Source organism: Nannospalax galili, unplaced genomic scaffold (assembly GCF_000622305.1).
Source record: "Nannospalax galili isolate Female #2095 unplaced genomic scaffold, S.galili_v1.0 scaffold344, whole genome shotgun sequence".
Classification (NCBI taxonomy): domain Eukaryota; kingdom Metazoa; phylum Chordata; class Mammalia; order Rodentia; family Spalacidae; genus Nannospalax; species Nannospalax galili.
This window is the reverse complement of record NW_008352153.1, coordinates 6,995-34,222: the sequence shown is the minus strand read 5'-3', so window position 1 is coordinate 34,222 and position 27,228 is coordinate 6,995. Positions and strand designations below refer to the sequence as shown.

The window sequence follows — 27,228 nt, the reverse complement described above, 5'->3', positions numbered from 1 at the left end:
GGCTGGTCGTGAAATCCGGAGTAAGGGGAAGGGGCGATTAAGGGTTTGTTACCTTTGGGAAACTGAGGGCTGTTCACACGCTTCTACCGCGGGCTGGAGGGGCGGCTCACGGGTTAAGGGCACTTGCTGCTCTTCCAGAGGACCCCGCATGGCGGCTCTGTCGTCCTCTTCCGGCCTTCACGGGCACTGCACACTTACCAGTAAGCATTCGGGCAATCAAAACACTTTACAAGTAACTTTTTAAAAAAATGCTTCTAACTGCGTGTGATTTTACTAAATGAATAGTATTAATGTTCAGAGTATAATCAGTCACGGTGGCGCACGCTTTTAATCCCAGTACTCTGGGAGGCTGAGGGCAGGCTGATCTCTTAAGACCAGCCTATAGCCTATAGCCCCTGTTGACCTTGAACTCACTATGTAGACCAGGCTTGCCTTGAACTCATACAGATCTGCCTGCCTCTGCCTCCTGAGTGCTGGGATTAAAGGTGTGAACAACCAAGCCTAGCCCTCAAACCTGTTTTTGTAAATTGCTATGACTAATTTATTCCTAGCTCATTTAGTCTGGCCTAGGTACAGATCAAAAGGCCACACGTCCTGACCCACGCCTGGGATACCTACTTTATAAGCTATTATGACCAACTGTAAACTAAGAAATTTTCCTGAGATAACATATCCTACCATGAAAAGAAACATAGGGCCCAGGGTCAGCCATAAAATGACATAAAAATGCCTATGTAATCTCCTCTGTACTGAAGTTTGAGGCCTGGGAAATCTAAAAGCCTTAGTTTAGTTGCTGATTCTGGGACTTCATGCAAGAGAAAGAAATAAATGAGCTGCTGCTCATCTCTGTACCTGGTCTTTTAGCTATTCGAGGAATTTTTCCGTAACACTCTCAGGTGTGTCTTACTTTCTTCTTAATTCACATGCTTATGAATATATAAAAATATCTCTACCAAACCCCAGCTTGCTTCATTAAAAAAAGTTGCCTAATGGTGCATGCTTTTAAATCCCAGCGCTCAGGAGGCAGAGGCAGGCAGAGCTCTCTGAGATTGAGAACAACCTAGTCTACATAGCATGTTTCAGGTCAGCTGGGGCTACAGGGAGAATATGTCTTTATAAAAATTTAAAAAAAAAAAAAAAAAAAAAAAGCTCAGTAAGAGCTTGTCTTGCAAGCATAAGGACCAGAGTTCAATCCACAGAAACCACAAAGTGGTATTTAGTAAAGTTGTAATTTCAGCACTCAGGAAGCAAAGCCATGTCCTTGGGGCTATTTCATGGCCCCAGAACCCAGAGACAGACCCTACTTTAAAACACACCCAAGGTTGTCTTCTGGCCTTCATAGTCATTTCATTGGGCAGGGTGTGGCAGTACATGCATATACTGGCACTCTGTAGGCTGAAGCAGGAAGAGTGCAGAGTTCAAGGCCAGCCTGGGATATATACACCAAATCTCAATCAAAAAAGGAAAATAAATGTTTTGAGCCCTGGGTGATGGCTGGAGACAGATGACCCCAAGTTCAAGGCCTGTCCAGTAAACTTAGCAAAACTTAGAAAGAGGCTGTAGCTCAGTGGTAGAGCCCTTAACTAGCATGCATGTCACGGAGAGATTCAAGTGTCTAAACCAGGCACAGACCTATAATCATATTAGTCTGGAGGCTAAGGCAGAAAGACAAATTCTAGGCATACTTTGGCTATAGAGTTCAAGATTAGCCTTGGCAACATAGTAGTCATCTCAAAATAACAGAATAAATGAGTCTGTAACTGGGTCCCATCCCAGCAATACAGTGATGTCCTAACACTCAGTAGCATGCTGACCTGTGATCCAAGTGCTTGGGAGCCTGAGGCAGGAGACTGAAACATGTCTCACACACACAAAGGCATGGAAGGAGAGAGACTTGTTGGGAAGGGTTTCATTGGGAGGATGGTGGGGGTGGTGGTGAGATAGACTAATAGGAAGTGAAAAGGACTACAATTCATTATATATGTATAAAACTGTCAAAGAACAACCATCTTTAAAATATGATGCATGTCTCAAGTAGCTGATATTGAACTCAGAATGCCTACTGCATATTCTATCTTTAAATCCCTATACAGCTAATTATACAACGATATAATGAAGGAGAGTGCCCAGACCCCCTCCCTGTCCTCTGAGAAAGAGTTGCCCTCCGCCTGACTCTGGAACTGCCCTAGATTGTTCAAACCCTTTCCTGGTACATGTTTATGGTTTCTATGGAAATGGTCTGGGGCAGAAGAGGAAGAACGTTCTGCTCCAGGTAAGCTAGCCAATGTCTCTATAGGTTAAGGCTCTGGAAATCAGCCCTAGATTGTTCAAATCCTTTCCTGGTTCTTCTGTTTATGGTTTCTATAGAAATCCCCTGCTCTGCGGTTTTTGTGCTTAAAAGCCCTGCATTTCCACAGCTCTGGGTTGCAGTACAGCTCCCGAACCTGCCTGCATCCCTGGCCAGTTGGTCTCAATAAAGCAGATAAGTTTTCCTGAGTCTCGGTGTCTGAGTGGTCAATTCAGGGAATTCTTCGGACCCCGAACAATAGAAAGCAAGCAGACAATTTAGAGCACCTGTGTGTTAGTAAGATAAATGGGAGGAAAAAAAATCTAAAAAGCCATTTATAAGCAGTGTAATATAGAAACCAAGAACTAAGTAGCTGATTCATAGTGCTCAGAAGAGCTTTTTTCAAGATTTACTTGAGTGTACGTGTACATGCACACTCGCACACGTGACTGCAGATCCCAAAAAGAGGTTATCAGAACCCTTACAGCTGGAGTTACAGATGTTTGTGAGATGCCAATGTGGGTGCTGGGATTGGAACTCCAGTCCCGAGCAAGCAGCAAGTGCTCTTAACTACTATGTCATCTCACCAGCCCCTCAGAAGTTTCTTAGATGAGATTTAACTTGTGGGTGGCTTTTGGAATGTCATTTTTCTAGGCAATAAAAAACTATAAACTAAAGCAATTATCAGTTAATAATGAAAAGACATTTTGAGATTTCTGAAAGGTGGCAGCATATGCTATGTCAAAATTTGGATCATGTTTTCTTCATAATGTGTATTGATTTATACTACTATAGTCAAAGGAATGTGTCAAACTATTGTGTTAGGACCCACTTAATCTCTTACTGAGACAGGGTCTTATGTAGCTCAGGCTGGCTCTTGAGTTGCTGTGTAGCTGAGAATGGCCTGGAAATCCGGATCTGTGCTGCTTCCACTTCCTAAGTGCTTGGGATTACAGGCATGTAACAAGATAGTGGGCTAAATATTTTCAAGGGAATGCTCGACAGGAAACAGGTGAAAGATAAATCCAATGAAATTTCCGAAAATCATGTAAGGCCTAACTGGAAGTCCCAGTTGATGGAAGTCCCATTTCATGATCCTGTTTCTCACTCCAGGTTGCTCCTACCCATCCATGTGACTTCCTAACCCTGATCCCCCAAATTAAACTGCCCATCATTGTAGATAACCTTCACCCAACTTGATCTCTGACACACAACTTTCAGCAATCACAGAACCAGCTCATCACTGTGCACACTGATTTGAACTCTTGTGCAGAAGAGATAAAGTATCAACTCCAGCACTGTTATCCTTAGCAGGTTTTGCTTGCTAGTTGGTTCTTGATTGGCACTGGTGAATGTAGCTTTGAAGGAGGATTTCCCCTTACTTGACAGAATGGCTCAATGTTGTTGGAGGAATTAAACACATCTTGTGGGACTCCAGTGGGTGAAGAGTCTTGGAATCTCTATTGTATATATTCTTCTTGGGTTCATGGAACTCCTTAAATCTGCTTATTACTATTATTATTCCTTAAATCTGATTATTATTATTGAGGCATGGTCTCCCTCCTTATATAGACCATGTTGGACTTGAACTCACAGAGATCTCTGCCTCTACCTCCTGAGTGCTGGGATTAAAGGCCTGTGCTACCACACCTGGTTAAATCTATTTCAACTCATTTGGGGAAGTTTTCAGGCATGACATTTTGCCTATTTGTCTCATCTATTCTTCTTCTTTCCTCTCCTCCTGTACTTTAAATTACAGGGCATGGATAATTGACCCATGGTCTCAAATCTTTTTATTCTTTCCTTTGGTATTTTTTGAGACAGGATCTCCCTGTAGCCCCAGCTGACCTGGAACTCACTATGTAGACCAGGCTGGCCATGAACTCAGGGATCCACCTGCCGCTGCCTCCCTAGCACTAGGATTAAAGGTGTGCGCCACCATGCCTGGCTCTCTATGTATTCTTGTTAGGTCTTTCCTGTGTTCGATTTGGCATCTGATGGAATTTTATTTCCATTACTTTGTCACTTCAGGCTTGTGCTTTTCATTACCAGGTTTTCCAATGAGTTTGCAATCTGTTTCTCTGCTGGAAATTCAAATCTGTTCATCCATTATCTCCTTTCCTATACATTTGATAACATTTTCAAGTTGTCCACTGTTTATCCCAATGTGGTGGTGATCTATGCACCTGTTTCTATGTATTTTCTGATTATGAATTATGTCGTGTTTCTTTTAATACTTAGAAACTATATATTTGACTTTAGGAAATATTATAGACTCTGAATCCTGCTTTCTTCTAAAGAATGTTGTATTTGTTTTGGATTTACACTATTAAAAAGGTAAAATTCATACTGTGAAGGTGTGATTTTGAGTTTTGTTAAGAGTTTCTGTTCATTTTGTCCTTGGAGTTTCAACAGTAAATACAAAGTTTATTTACCATCCATTAAAATAAAAACTCTCTTCAAATTTTAATTTAAAAACTTTATCTTCAGGGCTGGAGAGATGGCTCAGTGGTTAAGAACACTGGTTGTTCTTGCAGAAGACCCAGGTTCGAATCCCAGCACCCACATGGCAGCTAACAACTGTCTGTAACTCTAGTTATGGGGATCTGACAGCCTCTTCTGTCCTCCTCAGGCACTACATGACACAGGTGCACTTACCTACATGCAGGGCAATACACACATACACATAAAAAATTTAAAAAAACAAACAAAAAAAAAACCTATTTTCAAAGGGCTGTTATCTCTGACACTTTTTGTTATTTTTGTTTCTTGAGACAGGGTCTGCCTATGTAGCTCAAGCTGGAATGGAAATCACTATGTAGCAAAAGTTGGACGTGAACTTGCAATCCCTCTTCTTCAGTCAACCAAGTGCTGTGATTATTAGAGTGTGGACCACTATGCCGAGCCTTGGTCAGTTCTTTAGACTTTGCTTTCTGTGGAGTCCCTTTGGAGAGCCCACCTCACAGGTACAATTTTGGAACCTTCCAAGGACTGAAAGAAATTGATATGCAGATGATGGGGTTAAATTCTCTAAAGCCTTTTCAAGATTCCCCTTCTGATTTCCAGCTTTTCAGAAGCCTACAAGAATTTTTTCGCTGAGCAAATCAGCCACATTTGGCTTGAATTTTATTCTCAAATGAACTGCACAAGTTGGAAAGTGATAGGCAGGTGAGAAATTTATGTAGATTCTGACTGGCTGGGCTGCCCTCCAGAGCCTTCTATTCACTGTTTCTTATATTCTGCTCAGTTCACTGGCATAAGATTTACAAAATACTCAGACTGCAACCTCTGAAATAGCCAAGACTTAAATTTAAAAAATTAAAGACAAAACAAAGTTTATCATTTATTTACAATAAAATGAGGACAAAAACCCACTTTATGCAGCTGTACCCTTTAAGTTATTTCTTCTGTAGAAGTACAAAAGAACAGACTAAAACTGAGACAAACGTTTAAAAGAAAATCCTTTGACTCAGGAGTCCAAAAACACACCACAAATGGTTCCTTTGACCAAAAAAATTAGTTTTTATACAACATATAAATAATATTACATTATGAACAAAGAATGCTGTATATGTTTAACTTAAAATTCTACTAGCTGTTTTTCCTCTGATTTTCCTCCTTGAACACAAAACATATTTGCAATTTAGAAAACCAAAAAGCAGCTCAATGGGCAGACTGTCTCAGAAAAGGCTTTTACCCTAGTAGATATGGAAAGACAGTACGGATTCTTTCCTTTGGCTCAATGTTAAGAAATCAGTAAGTTAACTGAGCTTACAAAAACTCTATTAACACGAAGAGCACACTAATCTTTAATATTTAAACATCATCTAAAACATTAAACAGAACCCAACAAAAAATCTAAAAGGTATAGTCTATGTGTAGTATTAATTTGGGAAACTTCAGGAACTTCTATCTCTATTGAAAAAGACCAAATTAAGACCAAACCATCTGGCGTGGTGGTGCATACCTGTATTCTCAGCACTTGGAAAGGGGAGGCAGGAAGATCAGGAGTTCAAGGTAATCCTCAGCTACATATTGAGGCAAGGCCAGCTTATACTATGTAAGACCCTGTATTAAGAAACAAAAAACATGCTTTAAATAAAACTGGGTCATACTAAACTACAGAAAATGTTCTTTATCACTAGCTGACCTTCATATTTGATGAGCAAAGAAAATTCTATATCAATGAATACTCTGCAGTATCAGTAATTTTGACTATCTTTTATGTCAATTTGACTTTTATTATCTTTTAACATTTGAAATCTGTTACCTCATAAAACTCTTCCCAAGAGAATTATAATTTTAATTGTGATCTTAAAGGATCTTATATTTAAAACATTAAGTTAAAACCATAATCATATGATTGCTGGTTACATGGATAATGCTGTCTCTTTCTAAATGAAAACAAAATGAAATTTTATTTTAGAGGTTTTAATTTGGGTTGCTCCAATTCATTTCATCATGTATACTTTATTACCAGCTCTCATTATTAGTGTTTTATAACCACTGCTTTAATATTTGAGAGCCTAAAAAGATACTACCCAGAATGAAAATATGCATAGCTGTGGCTGAAATTTGTTTCTTATTTATCTAAACTTATTATTCAGGGAGTTCTAAAGTCATGATTAGGAGACACATGATTTAAGCTATGGTTAAAAACAGCATACAAGTCTAAGAAATGATACATCTTCGATATTTTGAAAAATCTTTAACAAGACCAAGAATAAAATTGAGGTCGTCTTCATTATAAAATGTAGGAGGGGCAAGTGTTTTATCTTAGAGAGTTCTCTCAAACATCTTTCCTATATGAAAAATCTGTGTTACCACCACAAAATTATTCTTCCTACTCATGATATTTTACATAGCATCATTTAAGCACCAGAGAAATATTCTGTAAACAAACTTTTAACCAGTAAAGAAAGGGCAAATGTCCACTTGCCTTCATACAATACTTAAAAGGCCGTAATATGAGCCTCTACTTCCTACAATGCATTTTTATAGTAAAAGTTCAAATATATTTATACAAACAACAAAGAGAATTACTGTACACTTCATGGCAAAAAAAGGAAGATCAACATACTAGAGCTTTTTAGTTAAAAAGTGAGCACGAGAAAACTATAAAATGAATGCATGTATAAAAATTCAGTAATTTAGGTTTCATTGAAAGGATGATAATTAGTAAAAGATAGTAGTGCACTGGCTTTTAATTATCCTGTAAACAGTAAGAAAGTAATAAGCAATACATTAGAGATGTCTTACCTCCCAATAGTTCCCTTCTCTAACACTGGAACCCTAGTTATCGCAGTTAAAATCGTCTCTAAAATATTAGAATATCCTCAACAGAAAATAAATTCCATCTGGGATAAGTTTAACAGTCTATAACACATTTTGGACACGACAGAAAAACTACTGCAGATCACAGAAGGACTGATCTACACATTATATAACAGAGCGACTCAAACCTTTACACCTGTTGCGCCAGATTTTCTTTGTTGCTATTATATTGCTTTCTAAATTGTTTGGAAGCATGGTAATAAAATGGAAAACCAAAAAGTGAAAAGAACATTAAATGTTTAATGTTTTTATATTTGGGAAGGGAAAAAAAAAGCCCCAATATAGCCTTTCTCTACTGCTCTTAGGAAAAAGTTTCATTTGGCACACTGGACTTAGAAAAAGAAAAGAAAAAAATTAACTAAAAGTGCTTGGTATTCCAATCACCAGCAGTTAAGACAACAGTAGGAAAGGAAAAAGGAAAAATGGCTGTTTTAAGAGAAAACATTAGAAGACAAACAACAAAGACTCTCTGTGTCTTCTACCTCACTGTCTCTGGAATATTTTCATCTACAACACAATATACAAATTATTATTTACATAATGATTATATCAGTAATGAAACCAGAATCAGTTCTTGTTGCATTCAAAGTTACAGTGCCCATTGAGAAAGTCATGACCATCAAGGCAAGGAGGCCTTCAACAAAAATTCCAATCACATTGCATATTTTATTTGTCTTCTTGTTTGTGTTCAAGTTTTATGCACAAAATTTGAAAACTCTAGAAGTCCTGTAAACTTGGTCTGAGCTTCTGCAGTTGGTAACTTCACAAAGAGCATGTTTGTTTCAGTAAATGTTCTGCAGGCCTATAAAAGCATTTCTTTAAACAGTGGTATCTCCAAAGTCCTTGTTCCAACGTATGTATGCTTCTAAGGTCTGAGGACTCACACTGCGCTTTATCTTTTTTAAGGATTCAGTGAAGTCAGATAATCGAATATTTCTCATCTGCATTAAAAACAAATGATGAACACATATAGCAAACAAGGGACAAAAAAGGTTGTTAATTTTTTAACAAATACAGACATATTTTTAGAAAACCATACCAATCATTTAAATATATTTTTATAGTACACATTAGGCAAGCTTGCTACATAAGATACCTTCTATCAATGTGAATATGATCAAAATATATTGACACTCTGAAAGAATCAAGTAAAAAAAGAAAAACAAAACAACATCTAAGTATGTGGTGCACACCTATAGTTCCAGGACCTGAGAAGCTGAGGTAAGTGGATTGTAGAAAATAGCCTGAGAAACACAGTGGGAAGTGGGACTATTGTCTTCAAAAACAACCACCATTACCACAAGTACCAACCAAATGAAACTAAAAGGTTTACACTATAGGAACATTTAAAAATAGGTCCATAAGATTTTAGTAAGTAATACTTGAGCTAATTTTAAAAATTCACAAGGCTGGACATAGCAAAGCACACCTTTAATTCCAGCTCTAGAGAGCAAAGACAACTGGATTTTCTGAGTTCAAGGCCAGCCTAGTTTACACAGTGTATTTCAGGACTGCCAAGGCTATATACTGTGAGACCCTACTGCAAAATACAACAAAATTTAAAAATTAAAGGACAAAATATTTCATAAAACACTTTGGGAACATAAATAACAGTAATTATTTAAAAAACAAAAAAGTTATGAATGAGATTAAAGTGATTTGAATTTATACTTTACGTATGAATTTTGAGACAGGGTCTCACTATGTAGCCATGGCTGGTCTCAAACTTAAGAGAGATCTGTCTACCTCTGCTTCCAGAGTGCTAGGATTAAAGGATGCAACATCATGCCAAGGTTTACATATGAATTTTATTATTTTTATTGTATTGCCTGCATGTGTGTAAGTGGACTCATGTTGTGCAATGCCCAAGGAGGTCAAAAGAAGACGTCAGATTCCCTGGAACTGGAGTTACAGACGGTTGTTAGCTGCCATGTGAGTGCTGGGAATCAAACCTGGGTTCTCTGCAAGACCAGCCAGTGCTACTAACTGCTAAGCCATCTCTCCAACCTGACACATTAATTTTTAAGGTAAGGTTAGCTAAGAATCACAGTAAGTATGAGAAATTCTCTATTCCTTAATCTCATCTATGTCAAACAAACTCTAAGTAAAGCAGACTATGAAAATAGGTGTGGGGTACAGTTGTGATAGTGTTCCTTCCTACAATGAATAGACCCCTAGTGTGATTATCCCCAGCACTAAATATATACCTCCCACACACATAAAATAGGGTTTGCAAGAAGCATGAGGGTTTTTTGGATAATTTAGCTGATTAGTTGATTGTATTGTTTAAGATGTTTAATCAGGGACTGGAGAGATGGCTCAGCAGTTAAAAACACTGGTTGTTCCTGCAGAAGACCCGGGTACAAATCCCAGCACCCACATGGCAGCTAACAACTGTCTGTAACTCCAGTCTCAGGGGATCTGACAGCCTCTTCTTACCTCTGTGGGCAGTGTACAACATGGGTGCACTTACCTACATGCAGGCAATACACGCATACACATAAAAAATTTTTTTAAAAAATAAACTTAAAAGTTAAAAAAAAAAGATGCTTAATCAGATAATCTCAAGTTCACTTGGAAGGCTGAAGACAAAAGATTAATGAAATGTCCACTCGCTCTCTAGGTTAACAATTCTAGGTCTACAGAATAGTTGCTGAAACTTGGGTAATAAAGTATTTCTGGGGCAAGTGTGATGGCTTGTTACTAAGCCTGACCACCTGAGTTCGATTCCCAGCAGGGTGAAATTTGAGAACCAACTCCTGCAAGCTATCTTCTGGCATCGATACATACATAATGGCACGTGTCCACCACTCAATAAATAAATGGATAAAGAAAAATCTCTGACAGGTTAAGTTATAATTCAAGCCTGTAATCTCAAAAGTTTGCTCAGCAGGACCTGGTGGCACAAGCCTTTAATTCCACCATTTGGGAGGCATCTAGGCCAGCTTGGTCTACATAGCAAGTTCCAGGCCAATTGGGGCTACAGGAAGACCCTGTTTCATAAAAAATATAAAATAAAAAAGTTTGTTCATACATAATTATAACTATCTGTATATCCTATTTTTTTATTTTGAAATTGATCTATTTCCAAAGAACTGCTTCAGTATATTATAAATACCTATGTTATGAAAATACAATAAATTACATCATAATATTGCATCATAATGTTACATCATAATAGTGTTGCTTCTAAAGGAGGGGGGACTAGTGAAAAACTAAGAGAACAGTAACCATTTAACTTTCAATCATAAGGTTTTCTTTTTTATCTTTCTTCCCCTTCTCTTGTTAGGTAGCCCATGATAGCCCTAGAGTAGTATGTAGTCCAGGCTGATATCAAATTTATGACCCTCTGTCATCTGATGACCACATGCTGGGATTAAAGATATATACAACCATGCCCTTCTCTCTTTCTCTATTTTTTTTTCTTTTTTTCAGTGCTGGGGATCAAACATAGGGCCTTATACATGCTAGGCAAGCACACTACCACTGAGCTACACCCATTAACTTCATACAGGCATTCTTAAAATGTATAAATCAAATTTTTTGTAATTTTGATTTTTGCGTGTGGGTCTTTTGGAGACAGGGTCTCCCTGTAGCCCCAGCTGACTTAAAACTCACTATGTAGACCAGGCTGGCCTTGAACTCACAGAGATTTGCCTGCCTCTGCCTCCTGATTGCAGAGATTAAAGGCATGTGTCACTGTGCCTGGCTAATTTTATTTTATTTTTTAATTATTTTTACTTTATGAGTGTGCATGTATTGCCTGCATATAGGTAAGTGTACCTGTGTCGTGCAGTGCCCAAGGATGACAGAGGCTGTCGAATCCCCTGGAACTGGAGTTATGGACAGTTGTTAGCTGCCATGTTGGTGCTGAAATTCAAACCAGCACCAGTGTTCTTAACCACTGGTCCATTTCTCTAGCCCTGCCCAACTAATTTTAAAGATTATTATTGATTCAAGAATTTCATACCTTTTCACCCCACATATTTATATCTTTTTATATTTAGTCTGTTTGAGACAGGGTCTCCCTGTAGCCCCAGCTGACCTGGAGCTCACTATGTAGACCAGGCTGGCATTGAACTCACAGAGATCTGCCTGCCTTTGCCTCCCAAGTGCTGGGATTAATGGTGTGTGCCACCGCGCCTGGCTTATTGTCTTTTTTAAAAAAATATTTATTATTTTTATTTTATGTGTATGAGTATATTGCCTGCATGTACTGCAGAGGTCAGAAGAGGGCTTCAGATTCCCCTGGAACTGGAGTTAAGAACCGTTTGTAGCTGCCATGTGGGTGCTAGGAATTGAACCTGGGTCCTCTGCAAAAGCAGTCAGTGCTCTTAACTGCTGAGCCATCTCTCCAGACTCTATTATTGTCTTTTTAAATTTTATTATTTTTATTCTATGTGTATGTATGTATTGCCTGCATGTATGTAAGTGCACCCATGTCATGCAATGCCCACGGAGAACAGAAGAGGCTGTTGGATCCCTGGAGTTATGGACAGTTAGCTGCCACGTAGGTGCTAGGAATCGAACCTGAGTCTTCTGCAAGAACAGTATTCCTAACCACTGAGCCATCTCTCCAGCCCCTCTATTATTGTCTTTTAATTTTCTGTTTAATATTTATATAATATGATGTGACAGAAAATGACTGGGTTTTTTTATGAAAAAAAAATATTTTTGCCTGCATGTATGTAAATGTTCCATGTGCATACAAAGCCTGCAGAGGCCAGAAGAGGGAGTTGGAACTCGAGTTACAGACAGGTGTTAGCCACCATGTGGGTGCTGGGAATCAAACCAGGGTCCTCTGGAAGAACAATAAGTGTTTTTAATTGTTGAGCCATCTCTCCAGCCCCATGACTGGTTTTTAATTTATTTTTTTGAAGACAGGGTCTCACTGGATAGCGCTAGATGGCCTTGAACTCACAGAGATCTGCGAATCTTTGCCTCCCAAGTGCTGGGATTAAAGGTGCCACCATACCCAGAGACACTATAATTTTTTTGCCCATTACCAAAGAACAATGTAACAGAGTGGTTTCATAGGCCTTATATTTTGAAGTGGAACATTAAAATTTTCTTGCTTACAGTTAAACAGGACTATATAAAAAAACAAAACTATTAGTCTTATAAAGGACCCAAATGAAGAAAAAAAATCATAAAATAGTATATACCTCACTGGCAGACATATTCTTCACCTGCTCTGGTTTCAGTTCTGCAAAATATAAATCATAAAAATCACTTTGAAGTTTAAATTGCTTATTGGCAAAAACCAAGCAAAATGATCTAATAGTACTTGTATAATACAAACCAGTATACTAATCAAGAGACATATTTTAACACTGACAATGCATAAAACTTATGCTTTCAAAACAATATTTTTTCTTTAAGAGTGAATGAGAGCATTCAATTTCTGCATATTCCCAAGAACAATAGTTTACAAATTTGAAATAGAGCTTAAAGAACACAACTTCTTTCTTCTAAAAGGTCTCTTTTGGCCAGGTGTGGTGGTACATGCCTTTAATCCCAGCATTCAGGAGGTACAGACAGATCTCTGAGATCAAGGCCAACTATATAGTGAGTTTCAGGTCACCATGAAGGGCTACAGGAAGACAATGTCTCAAAAAAAAAAAAAAGAAAAAGAAAAGAAAAATGGGAAAAAAGAAAAATGGGGCTGAACCCAAGTTTGTATCCCAGCGCCCACTTGGTGGCTAATAACAGTCAGTAACTACAGTTCTGGGGGATCCAATGCTCTCTTCTGGCTTCTGAGGGCACTGCGTGCATATGTTGCGCATACATGAAGGCAAAACATTAATACATATTAAATAAATAAATAATCTCCTTCAGAATAAGTAAAATACAAATAGAGACCGGGCACCTAGTTCAGTGGTAGATTAGCCTCACCTGTGTGAGGCCCTAGATCTAATCCCTGACACTGACCAAAAAAAGTAAATAAGACACCCAGTTTTCCTTTGAATTTCCTGTTTTTTAGTCACTATTAAAGAAGTGAAATGGGGGCTGGAGAGATGACTCAGCAGTTAAGACCACTGGCTGCTCTTGCAGAAGACCCAGGTTCAAATCCCAGCACTTACATGGCAGTTAATAACTGACTGTAATTCTTGTTCCAGGGCATCCAAAGCTCACTGCTGTCCTCTGTGGGCACTACACAACATGGGTGCACTTACATATATGCAGGCATAACACTCATAAAGATAAATAAATTTTTTAAAAAAGAAATGTTAGGGCTGGAGAGATGGCTTAGTGGTTAGGAAGACTGGCTGTTCTTGCAGAAGACCTGGGTTCGAATCCCAGCACCCACATGGCAGCTAACAACTATCGGTAACTCCAGTTCCAGGAGATCCAACAGCCTCTTCCATCTTCCTCGGGCATTGCACAACACAGGTGCACTTACCTACATGCAGGCAATACGCACACATAAAAATAAATATTAAAAAAAAGAAAAGAAATGTTGAACTGGGCATGGTGGTGCATGCCTTTAGTCCCAGCACTCAGGAAACAGAGGTGGGCAGATCTCTGTTGAATTAAAGGCCAGCCCGAACTATATAGTGAGTTCCAGGCCAGTTGGGGCTACAGAGAGACCCTGTCTCAAAAAGACCAAAAATAAATAAATAAATAAATAAATAAATTTATTAACATTTTAAAAAATTAATTGTTATTTTTATTTTATGTGTATGGCTATATTGCCTGCATGTATGTGAGTGCGCCTGTGTCGTGCAATGCCGCAGAGGTCAGAAGAGGGCTTTGGATTCCCCTGGAACTGGAGTTAAGGACGGTCCGTAGCCACCATGTGGGTGCTGGGAATCGAACCTGGGTCCTCTGCAAGAGCAGTCAGTGCTCTTAAGCTCTGAGCAATCTCTCCAGCCCCACGTTCTTTATTTTAAAAAAAGATTTATTTTTGTGAATGTGGATCCATGTAAAGCTTTTATTAAAATATGAGCTATACAAATTTTAGGGGGATTAGCTCAGTAAAGCACTTGCTAGACAAGTACAAGGTCCTGGGTTTGGTCTCCAGCATGCTCCCCCCATATTGTCAGATAGCAGAGCTAGAACTCCGAATGGAATTAAGAAGACTATCATTCTTCACACTATACCAGAGTAAATACAATATACACACATGTGGGTACCAGTGGAGGCCAAGAGGGTGTCAGATCCCCTGGAGCTGGAGTTTCAGGCAGCTGTGAACCACCCAATGTGGGAAGCAAATTGGAGTCCTCTGCAAGAGCAGCAAGCTTGCTTAACTGCTCAGCCATTTCTCCAGCACACATTTCTATTCTTGACTAAGAAAAAGCTTTCTTCACTGCTCAGTTGGTACTTAGGTACTTAGTCTTGTTATTGGGCCTACAATTCTAAGAGGGAAAAGAAACCAGTTTGGGGGCAGAAACTCTTAACAGATTCAGCAACCCAGATCTGATCAGCTATCGTCTCCATTAGAGTCACATCCTGTTAATAAATAAGAACACCACCAATCAGTAGTGAATGAACACTCAGGGAGTTGATGCTTTCCCCCTTGTATGCAGTGTAAATAAAATATGGGATGTTTGTTGAAAAGCCATGGATGGTTTGGGCCTGAGCTCTTGGATGACTGCTTCTGGGAGACTTAAAGTTATTTCCATCCTGATGATTTTCTAGCTCTCAGGGTATTACTTTTACAACACAGGTATTTTTTACTTCTAGGAGGTTAAAGATACATCTGTTGCTGAGGACCCTTTGCCCCATGGGGGCTTGTCTTTGGGAGGTTGAGAGCTTTAACTAGCACAAATTGAGAGTTCCTGCAGGGACCTGGATGTCAGTGATCCTGTGAAAACCTTCCTGAAATTTTTGTGGGATCAAGACTTGGGCTTGGTAACATATATGTCCTATTATGTTTGTCTACTTATACTGTCTAACCTCAGTGTATTCTTTTGCCTAAGAACTTTTTCTGCTGTTGCTTCTTCCGTTGTATTTGAGACATTCAGCTTGACTTTTTTTTTTTTCATTTGTTTTTTTTAATGTTTTATTTTTGGTACGTATGTATGTATGTATGTATGTGCACCCAGGTGTATACACAGGAGGCCAGAGAAAGACATCAGGTGCCCCTTTTATTCCTTTAAGACAGCACCTCCCGTGCTGGAGAGATGGCTCAGCAGTTAACAGCACTTGCTACACAATCATCATTAGGACTTGAGTTAAGATCCCATCACCTATGTAACAAATAAGACATCCTGAGCGCGCATGTAACCTCAGTTCTAAAAGGAGATGAGGACAGGTGGAACACTGGGGCTCACTGGCTTCCAGCCTAGCCAAGAAAACATGAGTCCCATGCATAGGGAGAACCCTTGCCTCAAAGGAATCAGGAATGACAGATCAAGACACCTTATTCCTTCTGGTCTCCTTGCTTGCACATAGGTACATGCACATACACTCTCTCACACACACAATAAATAAATCTTAAAAAAAGAAAAAAAAGGAAAAAAAAAAAGGCAAGGTCTCTGAACCATACACTCTCTATTTCAGCTAGACTGGCTGCCCAGCCATCTCTTGGGAATGCTTCCTGCTCTCAACGCTGAGGTTACTGGCACATACTGCCACGTCTAGTTTTTTATGTGGTTGTTGGGGATTCAAACTAAGGCCCTTGTGCTTGCCCAGTAAGAGCTTAGGGCTTTTTTGTTTGGTTTGGTTTTGTCTTGTTTACGGTACTGATGATTGAGCCTAGGCCTTGGACATGTTAGGCAATTCTCAATCACTGACCCTTTTCTTTTTTACTTTTTAAAAATTTGAGATAGGGTCTCACTAAACTGCCCACATAGATTTTCACCTCTGTCTCTCTAGTCCGTGCTGGCCTTGAACCTGAAAGCTTCCTGCCTTAGCTTCCCAAGTAGCTGGGATTACAATCTTGTGCCAGCACCTCTACCTTACTAGTAAGTTCTTGGTACTTCAGGAATTTAAATCTTAAAAGGCAGTATCTTAAGTCTTTTGATTTTTTTGTTTTGCTTTTTTTTTTTCTTGAGACAGGGTCTTACTATATAGCAATGACTGGCTTGAAATTTGCTATGTAGACCAAGCCGGCATCTAAATCACAGAGATCCACCTGCCTCTGACTCCCAAGTGCTAGGGTTAAAGGCATGCACTATCATGCCCAGCCCTAAAGTCTTTTAAACTACCACTTTATAACTCTAGTTAAATGAACACTTATTGGTCTAGGTTATTATACTATATTTGATACTCTGTACGTTCATAACCAGAGATATGTATGTGTGTGTATGAATACTAAATATGCTATGTGTCTCAGCTTTGTCAAAATGTTTTACAAATGTTATACAAAAGTTTGTAAAATTAAAGGTACAAACTTAATATATGCAACATAACTGCTAAGTGTTCTCTTTTACACAAGATGCACTGTACTTGAACTTTATAAAAATCATCAGTGAAATTTTTATGATTGCTGCTGTATGTATTAAGTACCATTTCAGAGGGGGAAATGCCACCATATAGACAGTCTTGCCTGTTAGAGTTCTGCCTGGCTTGACTAAGTACTGTTGTGTTTTCATATTCAAGATGCATACATATCTGGAATCACCATAACTAATCTCAAAATTTGTAAGGAGGTTTACAGCTATCCTTCAATTTCAAAATTACTGTGTAACCCCCAAATAGAGAGATAAGTGAACAACTGAGGGCTTAGACAATTTATGAAAGGTTTCAGAAAGCAAGGGAATTAGTGAGCAGCTTCTCTTCTAGGTGACAGGCCTATTCAAGCTAATAGTCTTGTTAGCTTTCTCTCTCTCTCTCTCTCTCTCTCTCTGTCTCTCTCTCTCTCTCTGTCTCTGTGTGTGTGTGTAACTTGAACCAGGTCCACTGGTTCATGGACTATCTTGACATGAACTGTGAGCTAAGAATGGTTTTACATTATAAAAGGCTGTTAATAAAGAAAAGATGGAAAGAAAAACCATGCAACAGAGAACAGATTTTCCACAAAGCCTAAACTATTTACTATGAGATCTTTCACAGAAAATATTTGCTGACCTTTACTCTAGAAACTACTTTGTATTTACAATGATAAAGCTTTATTGCTTTCACACTGATTACAAAAAAAAAAAAAAAAAAAAAAAAGACCTCTCAGTAGAGACTTCAACTTACAACACGGTGGTATCATGCAAAGTTCTAATGTTTCAAGCTCTTTCACACTCACCTCTGATAGGGCCTAGTGCTGCATCTTTTGCCAGAGCTGTTAGATCACTTCCTGAATATCCATCAGTCATTCTGAAAGACGGAAGCAAAAAACAAGAAATTATCTTCTGCTTTGCAAATTAAAACTTTCCTGTAATCCCACCCCTCATGAGGTACAGGCAGAAGGATCACAAGTTTCAGGCTGCCCTGAGCTATACAGTCAACCAAATAAAAAGGCCCAATAGAAAGAACACATAAAAATAGCCAGGCATAATGGCACACACCTTTAATCCCAGCACTCAGAGGCAGAGGCAGGTGGATATCTGTGAGATAGAGGCTAGCCTGGTCTACACAGTGAGTTCCAGGCCAGTTGGGGCTACAGGGAGACCATGTCTCAAAAATTCCCCACAAAAAGAAAAAGAACACACAAAAATCTCCACATAAAAAGGCATACACTATTTTGAATTTAGAAGCAAACTAACGATTATGCTGCTTCATTTTCTTCTTTTTCTTAAATATTTATTTATTTTGGGGCTGGAGAGATGGCTCAGTGGTTAAGAGTATGTACTGCTCTTGCAGTGAACCAGGGTTCAGGTCCTAGTACCCACAAATACCTCTAACTCCAGTTCCAGGAATCTGAAGTCTTCTGAACTCTGCAGGCAACTGCAACAGTTACATATGTTGAATAGAAACTCATGCAGGCACACATACACACAATAATTTCTTAATACTTTTTTTTTTGTCTTTTGAGACAGGGTCTCCCTGTAGCCCCAGCTGGCCTGGAACTCAATTATGTAGACCAGGCTGGCCTTGAACTCACAGAGATTCACCTGCTTCTGCCTCCTGAATGCTGTGATTAAAGGCATGCACCGCCATGCCTGGCTATACTTCGTTTTTATTTTATGTGTATGAGTGCTTTGCCTGCATGTATGTGTGTGGTGGTTTGAATGAGAATGTCCCCCTTATGCTCCAAGTTTTGGACATTTTGTCCCCGGTTGGTGGTGCTATTTTGGGAGTTCTTAGAAGGTGTGGCTACACTGGAGGAAGCACATCACTGGGGGTGGACTTAGAGAGTTCTTAAGCCTTGCCGTATCTCCAGTCACTCTCTTGCTTCCTGTGCCTGCGTAAAGATGTAAAGCTTAGCTTCTGCTCCTCCTTCAGACACCTTTGCTGCCGTGCTTCCCCATCAAGAAGGACTATAAATCTCCTGGAACCGTAAGCACAAATAAATTCCTCTTTCTATAAGTTGTTTTGGGTCAGAGTTTCTATCACAGCAACAGAAAAGTAACTAATACAGTATATAAGTGTGCCCAAGTGTGCAATGCCAGTGGAGGACAGAGAGGGTGTCAGACTACCTGGAGCAGGAGTTATAGGTAGTTATGAACTGCCGTGTGAGTGCAAAGAACCAAATCCAGGTCCTCCACAAGAGCAGTACACATTCTGTTCTTTTGTTTGTTTTTAAATTTTTATTTTATGTGCATGAGTATTATGCCTGCATGTAAGTAAGTGCACCCATGTCATGGAAGGCCCAAGGAGGACAGATGAGGCTGTTGGATCCCCTGGACTGGGGTTATGGACAGTTGTTAGCTGCCATGTCTGTGCTGGGATTTGAACCCAGGTCTTCTGCAAGAACAGTGTTCTTAACCGCTGAGCCATCTCTCCAGGCCCACACAATTTTTGGGGGGGAGTTTTCTTTTGTCTTTTTTGAGACAGAGTCTCCCTGTAGCCCCAACTGTCCTGGAACTCACTATGTAGACCAGGATGGCCTCGAACTCGGAAAGATCGGCCTGCCTCTGCCTCCCAAATGCTGGAATTAAAGGTGTGCGCCACCACGCCTGGCTACATTTTTTTTTTTTTTAAATATTTTATTGAAGGCTGGGCATGGTGGTGCACGCCTTTAATTCCAGCATTTGGGAGGCAGAGGCAGGCCGATCTTTCCGAGTTCGAGGCCATCCTGGTCTACATAGTGAGTTCCAGGACAGTTGGGGCTACAGGGAGACCCTGTCTCAAAAAGACCAAAAAAAAAACAAATTATTATTTTTATTTTATGTGTATGAGTGTTAATAATCTGCATGTAGGTAGGTGCACACATGTCATACAATGCTCATGGAGGTCAGAAGAGGGCTTTGGATTCCCTGGAACTGGAGTTACAGATGGTTGTTAGCTGCCATGTGGGTGCTAGGAATCGAACCCAGGTCCTCTGCAAGAGCAGTCAGTGCTCTTAACCTGAGTCATCTCTCCAGCCCCAAGAGAATACACGTTCTTAACTGCTGAAACTTCCATTCAGCTCGGTGGTTTAAGGGCATAGAACGACCTATTTACTAAGTGACACAATCTAATGCTGGCTTTTTATGACACCTCAAATTTTCAGCAATAGAGAACCATTCCTTTATGTTAGTCCAACCTGAAGCCCACATGTGTCCCACTATGAATAAGGCCCAACACACTTGTAGATAACCATATTGTATTACAGTATCAAAAGGCTGGTTACCTCTGGTTTAGAATAAGGTACACTCCCAGGAAGGTTCCATAAAATTCTAAACACATCACCTGAAAAGGTTAAATCTACAAGCCATTAATGGCCAATCAACATATAACCACAATTACTTCTTAAGACAGAGTCTCACTGAGTAGCCCTGGTTGGCTTGGAACTTGGTTCTTAAACTAGGCTTTGTCTCAAACTCACAGAGCTCCACTTGCCTCTGCCTCTTGAGTACTGGGATTAAATGCGTGCATCACAATGCCCTGCCACTATTACTTCTTTAGTAAAATCATTTAGTCTCTTTACTGGCAAAGAGCACTCTTAGTGGAATGCAAGGAAAAAAAAAAAGCAGATTTCTTTAAATGTAGGACAAAAATAATAAAAGAAGTATTATAAAAGAATTATCATAAAAGAATTGTTTTTTAAAAAAGGCATTGAATAGGATGCCACATTGGACAGGGTAGCCAAGAGATTATCAAAAAAACCAGAAAGAGAGGCAAAGGGGAAGAAGAAAATAAACTGAGAAAGCATTTACTTCCTATACAAACCATTTAACTTTATGTGTCTATGTGTGTGCCTCTGTGTGGGTATATGTATGTATGTGCAGATGTCTTCAGAAGCCAGAGGTGCCAGATACCTCTGGAGCAGCAGGTGTTTGTAAGCTGCCAACATGGGTGCTGGGAATTGAACTTAGGTCCTCTGAAAGAGCAGGAAGCACTCTCAATCACTCATATATCTGTCCAGGCCCCTAAATCAAATTCTTTACTAGCATGCCAAAAAAGGACTTCTATATTTCCTAGTATTTAATTTGCTCCTTTTCTACAGGCATTTGAGAATGCAGTACTCTTAAGAAAATTACTCACTACTCAAAATATCTTTAAGTTTTTATAATTCCAGCACTTTAAAGGCAAAGCCAGGTAGATGTCTATGAATTCTAGCCCAGTCACCCTGTCTCATAAATGAATGAATGAATGAATGAGAACATGTTTTTTGTCTTTTTGAGACAGGGTCTCTCTGCAGCCCCAGCTGACCTGGAGCTTACTATGTAGACCAATTGACCTTGATCTCAATGCTGGGATTAAAGTCATGCCTCACCATGCCTGGCCTTAAATAAAAAAAAAATTTTAAAGATTTTTGTAATACTAAGAATGGACCTTAGGTCCTCATATAAGCTAGGCAGGTACTACCACTCAGTAGAATGCTATTTACTAGTGAGAAGGTGACATTTAAATGGGGTTCCCAGAAAAGACCTCACTGAGAAAATAATTTTTTCTCTCTCTCTATCCCCCCCTCATTCCTTCTTTGAGATAGAGTCTTAGATAGTACAGACTGGCCTCAAACTTACTATGTAGCAGTGGATGACTTTGAACTAATTTTCCTGCCTTAACCTCCAAGTGCTCTTAAATTATTTTTATAGCATTTTTCAGTGAGTAAAACTCACAAATGCGTTGCCTAAAGACACTTTATACTTACATAAAACATGTTTAAAATATATAAGCTACCATTAGTCAGGCTCCTTTGGGTGTTCTGGCTCAATTGCTCTCCCCTTAACCCTTCAGGCTTGTAGAATCGAGCTTGAACAAACTGTGTGCTGAGTTTACTAAAAATCCTAAACCCTTGGTATCCGTTTGCTTACTATCTAATCACTCTGGTCTACCTTCTGCAAAATTCAAAGAACACCCTTTGTTCTCATTGTTCCCTGTTGCTAATTTTCCTATTAAACATACTAACAAATAATAAAGCATCAGAGATTGGTCTGGGAAAGGAAGTTGACACAACAATTTTCCTTCAGGGATGAAGTTTATTAGGAGAGTGGGCCTCAGAAGCATGCTTATCCTTAAGGTGAGAGGGAAATCATTAAGCTGAAAATGGTACAATATATGGCAAAGCCAAGCATGGTGGGAGCCTTGAAAGGAAGGAGAGGCTTTCCTTCAAAACCTGGAGAGGAACTTCATTTAGAGTGAGAATAAGAGCTACGGAAAGACAGCCTCCAAGGGAGGGGGGGGGCTTCAGAGACTAGCTGGAAAAACCTGAGAAATCCCCAGAACAAAGGAAATATCTGACTTTTATAAGTTTTAGGGAGCTGATGAGTTTTACATTATATGATTTAGTTCAACATAGCACACATGACAAAGAGCACTGAAGAGCCAGGTATCATAGATTAAGAGCTATAGGTCATAGCATAGATTGTTTACATTTTTTTATTTATGCTTTTTTCTTTGTTTTTGTTTTTTGGGGTTTTTTTGGGTCTTTTTGAGACAGGGTCTCCCTGTAGCCCCAACTGTCCTGGAACTCACTATGTAGACCAGGCTGGCCTTGAACTCACAGAGATCCGCCTGCCTGTGCCTCCGAGTGCTGGGATTAAAGGTGTGTGCCACCACACCCAGCTATGTATCTATTTTTATTTTATGTGTACCAGTGTTTTGCCTGCATGAATGAAACTGCACTCATGCTATGCAATGACTACAGAGGTCAGAAGAGGGTATCCAAACCCCTGGAACTGAAGTTCCAGATGGCTGCTAGTCACCATGTACTCTTAAACACTGAGTCATCTCTTCAGGCCTCAGAAAGAATTCTTTACCAAAAAAATGAATGCTGTAAAAGAAACCAAATAAAATTGCAAATAAATGAATGCTGTAAGATAAACTAAATCAAATCACTCACCTGGCAAGTTGTGCAAGTTCTTTTTGGGTTAATGGGCTTCCCTGTTTACATAACAGATTTTTAAGTAAAAGTAGTCTTGTCTGAAAAGAAATGTTAAAGAATTATCAATATAGCTTAATTTGATAACAGAATTATCAAAACTAATCATGCTACTTAATAAGCTAAGAATTAAAAAATCAAGTTCAGGGGCTGGAGAGATGGCTCAGCGGTTAAGAGCACTGACTGCTTTTGCAGAGGACCTGGTTCGATTCCCAGCACCCACATGGCGACTACACACTGTCCTTAACTCCAGTTGCAGGGGAATCGGAAGCCTTCTTCTGACCTCCATGGCACTGCACGACATGGATGCACTCACATACATGCAGGCAGTACACTCGTACACATAAAACTTTTTAAAAATTAAAAAAAAAAAATCAAGTTCAAATCCTAATTGTCACCTTGGACCTCATTCATTCTATTAAATAAAACAAAAACTACCTATTTTTCTGAGTGGTGAGAGAATTTTAGAAGATAATCTAAATCCAGCACTGAGGAAGTAGCTGCCATTACTGCCCAGAATGCTAAGGGTGTATTAAGGATAAATTTTTAAAAAATTTACCATACTTTTTAAAGAAAAGGTTTATAAATATATGAATTTATATAGCAAGAATTTTAACCATGTAAGTATATATAATCTAAATTATTTTTAATGGTACAGAATTATAAAACCATTACCATAATACAATTTTAGAACATTGTCAGATGAGGGTTCACTTGTGTCTATTAATAATTAATCCCACTGCTATCTCCTGTCCTAGCAAACCAGTGACCTGATGTGTAGTTCTAGAAATTTGTCTTTTCTGAATGCTGCATATAAATAAAATCATATGTCATTACTTTGTATGTGGCTCCTTTCACTTATGAGTTTTTAAAAATGTTTTATTTATTATGTTTATTTTATGTGTATGAGTGTTTTGTTTGCATGTATGTTACAAGCACCACATGTGTGCAATGCCCTAAGAGGCCAGAAAAGGGTGATGAATCCCTTGGAATTGGAGTTATGGATAGTTGTTAGCCACCATGTGGGTGCTGGGAATCAAACCCCAGGTCCTAGAGAAGAACAGTAAGTGGGTCTTTTTTTGTTGTTTTTTTTTGGGGGGGGTGGTCTTTTTGAGACAGGGTCTTCCTGTAGCCCCAGCTGTCCTGGAACTCACTATGTAGATCAGGCTGGTCTTGAACTCACAGAGATCCACCTGCCAATGCCTCCCAAGTGCTGGGATTAAAGGCATGTGCCACCATGCCCGGCAAGAAGAACAGTAAGTGTTTTTAACTGCTGAGCAAGCCATTAACTTGCTTCAGCAAGCCTGAAGTTTTACTTTTTTTTTAAGATTTCATTTATTCATTTTATGTGTATGAGTGTCTTGCCTTCATGAACATAAATGCAACTGTGTCATACAATGCCCACAGAGACCAGAGGATGACATTGGAGCCCCTAGAACTGGAGTTACAGACAGTTGTTGTTGACATGTGGGTGTTGGGAACCAAACCTAGGTAGCTTCTGCAAGAGCAGCTGGGGCTCTTCCATCTCTCCAGTACCACTTATGTTTGTGAGTTTTGTCATATTACTGAATATATATATATATCCTATTAATTTTTTTCATACCTATGGATCAAACCTAGGACCCTATATGTGCTGGCTAAATGTTCTACTTCTAAGCTACATTCCTAGCTCTAAAAAATTAATAATTTCTTGTTAAATACTATTCATTAACTAGATAAGTCACATTTGTTTATTCATTCAGCAACTAATGAAATGTTTTGCAGGTTTTGACTATTAATATAGCTGCTCTAAAACTTCTGGTATATGTCATTCTATGGAGATGTTTCTATTTTTCTTGGGTCAAGAACAGAATTGCTGTTCTTGTTTACAGTTATTGCTTTAAGATACTGACAACTTGTTCCACAGTGGCCATATCATAGAAGTGGAAGAGACAATAGTAACAAGACAATACTTCTTAGTTTTACTTAAAAGAAAATTCCAACCAGGATACATACCTCCTCATTTGGTAAAGACACATATACCCGTTTAATGAAACGCCTAAAGAAAATTCAAATTAGAAATACAAATTGAATTTATAGATAACTCAGTTCAAATAACAATTAATAGAAAAAAAGCTTTAAGTATAAGATGGAAGGCAATTAAAAGCATCTCAGTGGCTATCAAAATAAGGATATTTTTAGTTTCCTGTGTGTGCCTGAGATTGAACCTGTGGCCTCACACAAGCTAGACAAGCACTTTGCCACTGAGTTGTGTTCCCAGGCATGCCCTTCATTTAGTTTTTTAGACTTTATGTAGCACTGGCCAGTCTCAAATTTGTGATTCCTCCTGCCTTAGCTTTCAAAGTAGCTGGGATCCCAGTCCTATGCCACCAGGCAGGCTTGGCTTTTAGGTTACTTTAAAAACTCTTTTAGTCAGGGCTGGATGGATGGCTTAGGAGATGATAACACTGGCTGCTACTGCAGAGGACCTGGGTTTGGTTCCTAGTACCCACACGACAGCTAACAACCACCAGTAACTTCAATTCCAAGAGATCAGATGCCTTCTTCTCGCTACTGTGGGCACTGCACGCATGTGGTGTACTTACATACATGTCAGCAAAATACTCGTACACATAAAATAAAAATAATAAATTGACTGAAAACAAAATCAGTCCAGGAGTGGTGGTGCATACCTTTAATTCCAACACTTAGAAAGCAGAGGCAGGCAGATCTCTCTGAGTTTGAGGTCAGCTTCAACTATATACTGAGTTCTAGGCTGGTCAAAGCTACATAATGACACCCTGTTTTAAAAAAACAAACAAAAAAATCCCCCAAAACAAAAACATTCGGTCTGAGGGCCTGCAGGATGGCCCAATGGTAAAGGCATTTGTTGCTGAACTTGATAATCTTAGTTTGATCCCCAAGACCCAATGGAAGAAGGAGAGAAGAGATTCTGGCAAAATGTCTACAACTTGATGTGTGCACCATAGCACATGTACATTCCAGACCTCCCAAATAAATGCAATTAAAAAAATATTCAGTCTGGATTCAAGATGTCTACGCTGCCAACAGCCAATCATAGAAACAATTAACTAATGTTATAAATGCCGTGGGAAAAGAAAATGAAATTCAAGAATTTAGTGTTAAGTCAAACTTTTTTTCCAGAATGAAGGGTATAATTTTGCTAAAAAAACACAAGAACAGAAAACAGTTCTCATGAATCTTGCTTTGACCAGCTTCTCGTGAAGCTCAATAAAAGATGGCAAGGATCAATTTTAAACTTTAAAGGTAATTTATTAAGTAAGTTATTTATTGTGGCAACAATGGGCCAGATGATAGCACATGGAGGAAACATCATTTAATCTTAGAGCTGAGAGTACAGGAACCTTCTAAGAGATAGGCAAGATGAACACAGGAAACATATCTATCATAAAGAGGTCTCATTACCTGAGAACGGCCTCATCAAGCTCTTGGGGCCTGTTAGTTGCACCCATTACAAGTACTCTGTCATCTCCAGCAGATTGTACCTATGGACTCAAAAGGTTTGTTAGTATTTCAGATAAAATAAAAAGGATAACTATAAATACATATACTTCTACTTTGAGTCATTTAATAGGAAAGTATACGTATTAAAAATATTGCCACATTAAAAAATATAACCAATACTTACACCGTCAAATTCTATTAGAAATTCAGTTTTTAGACGTCTACTAGCATCATGCTCCCCTTCTCTTCTTTCACACAAAAGACTATCAACTTCATCTAGAGGAAATGCACAGAAGAGATTTCAAGACCATTCTAGGTGAGCCATCTTTTTTTTTTCAAGTTTTATTATTTTTATTTTACGTGTATGCGTGTATTGCTTGCATGTAGGTAAGTGCACCCATGTCATGCAATGCCCACGGAGGTTAGAAAAGGCTGTCGGATCTCCTGGGACTGGAGTTATGGACAGTTGTTAGCTGCCATGTGTGTGCTGGGATTTGAACCGGGTTCTTCTGCAAGAACAACCAGTGTTCTTAACTGCTGAGCCATCTCTCTAGCCCCCTGAGTCATCTTAATATTAACTCAGCTTGCTCCTTATTAACAGTTCTACTGAATTCACTCTTTAAACCCTTTTCCTTCTGAATAATCTTTTCTAGCAGACTTCTCATATTTAGAAAGCAGAATTCCTTAAATGTTCAATTCATATAGTTGGAAAAATGGTCTTACCTATAAAAATTATAGAAGGTTGAAGTTCTCGAGCCACAGCAAAAAGAGCTCTCACCAATTTTTCTCCTTCTCCCAC

General features: G+C 39.0%; 1 protein-coding gene and 1 long non-coding RNA gene across 2 annotated transcripts; one reads left to right on the top strand and one right to left on the bottom strand.

Annotated features, from left to right (window-relative positions):
• Nucleotides 1-6: 6 nt before the first annotated feature.
• On the top strand, nt 7-7,850 carry LOC115066959. The gene is made up of 3 exons (XR_003846398.1): nt 7-200; nt 2,094-2,272; nt 5,066-7,850. It is a non-coding gene; the product is annotated as an uncharacterized LOC115066959 (long non-coding RNA).
• LOC103746750 (spastin) lies at nt 5,618-27,228 on the bottom strand (the record flags this gene model as incomplete). The annotated part of the gene is given in 8 exon segments (XM_008849040.2): nt 5,618-8,562; nt 12,787-12,827; nt 17,802-17,872; nt 22,926-23,005; nt 24,960-25,002; nt 26,391-26,470; nt 26,614-26,705; nt 27,153-27,228. Coding segments are annotated over 8 exon segments (606 nt in total), but the record flags the coding sequence as incomplete, so codon positions are not given.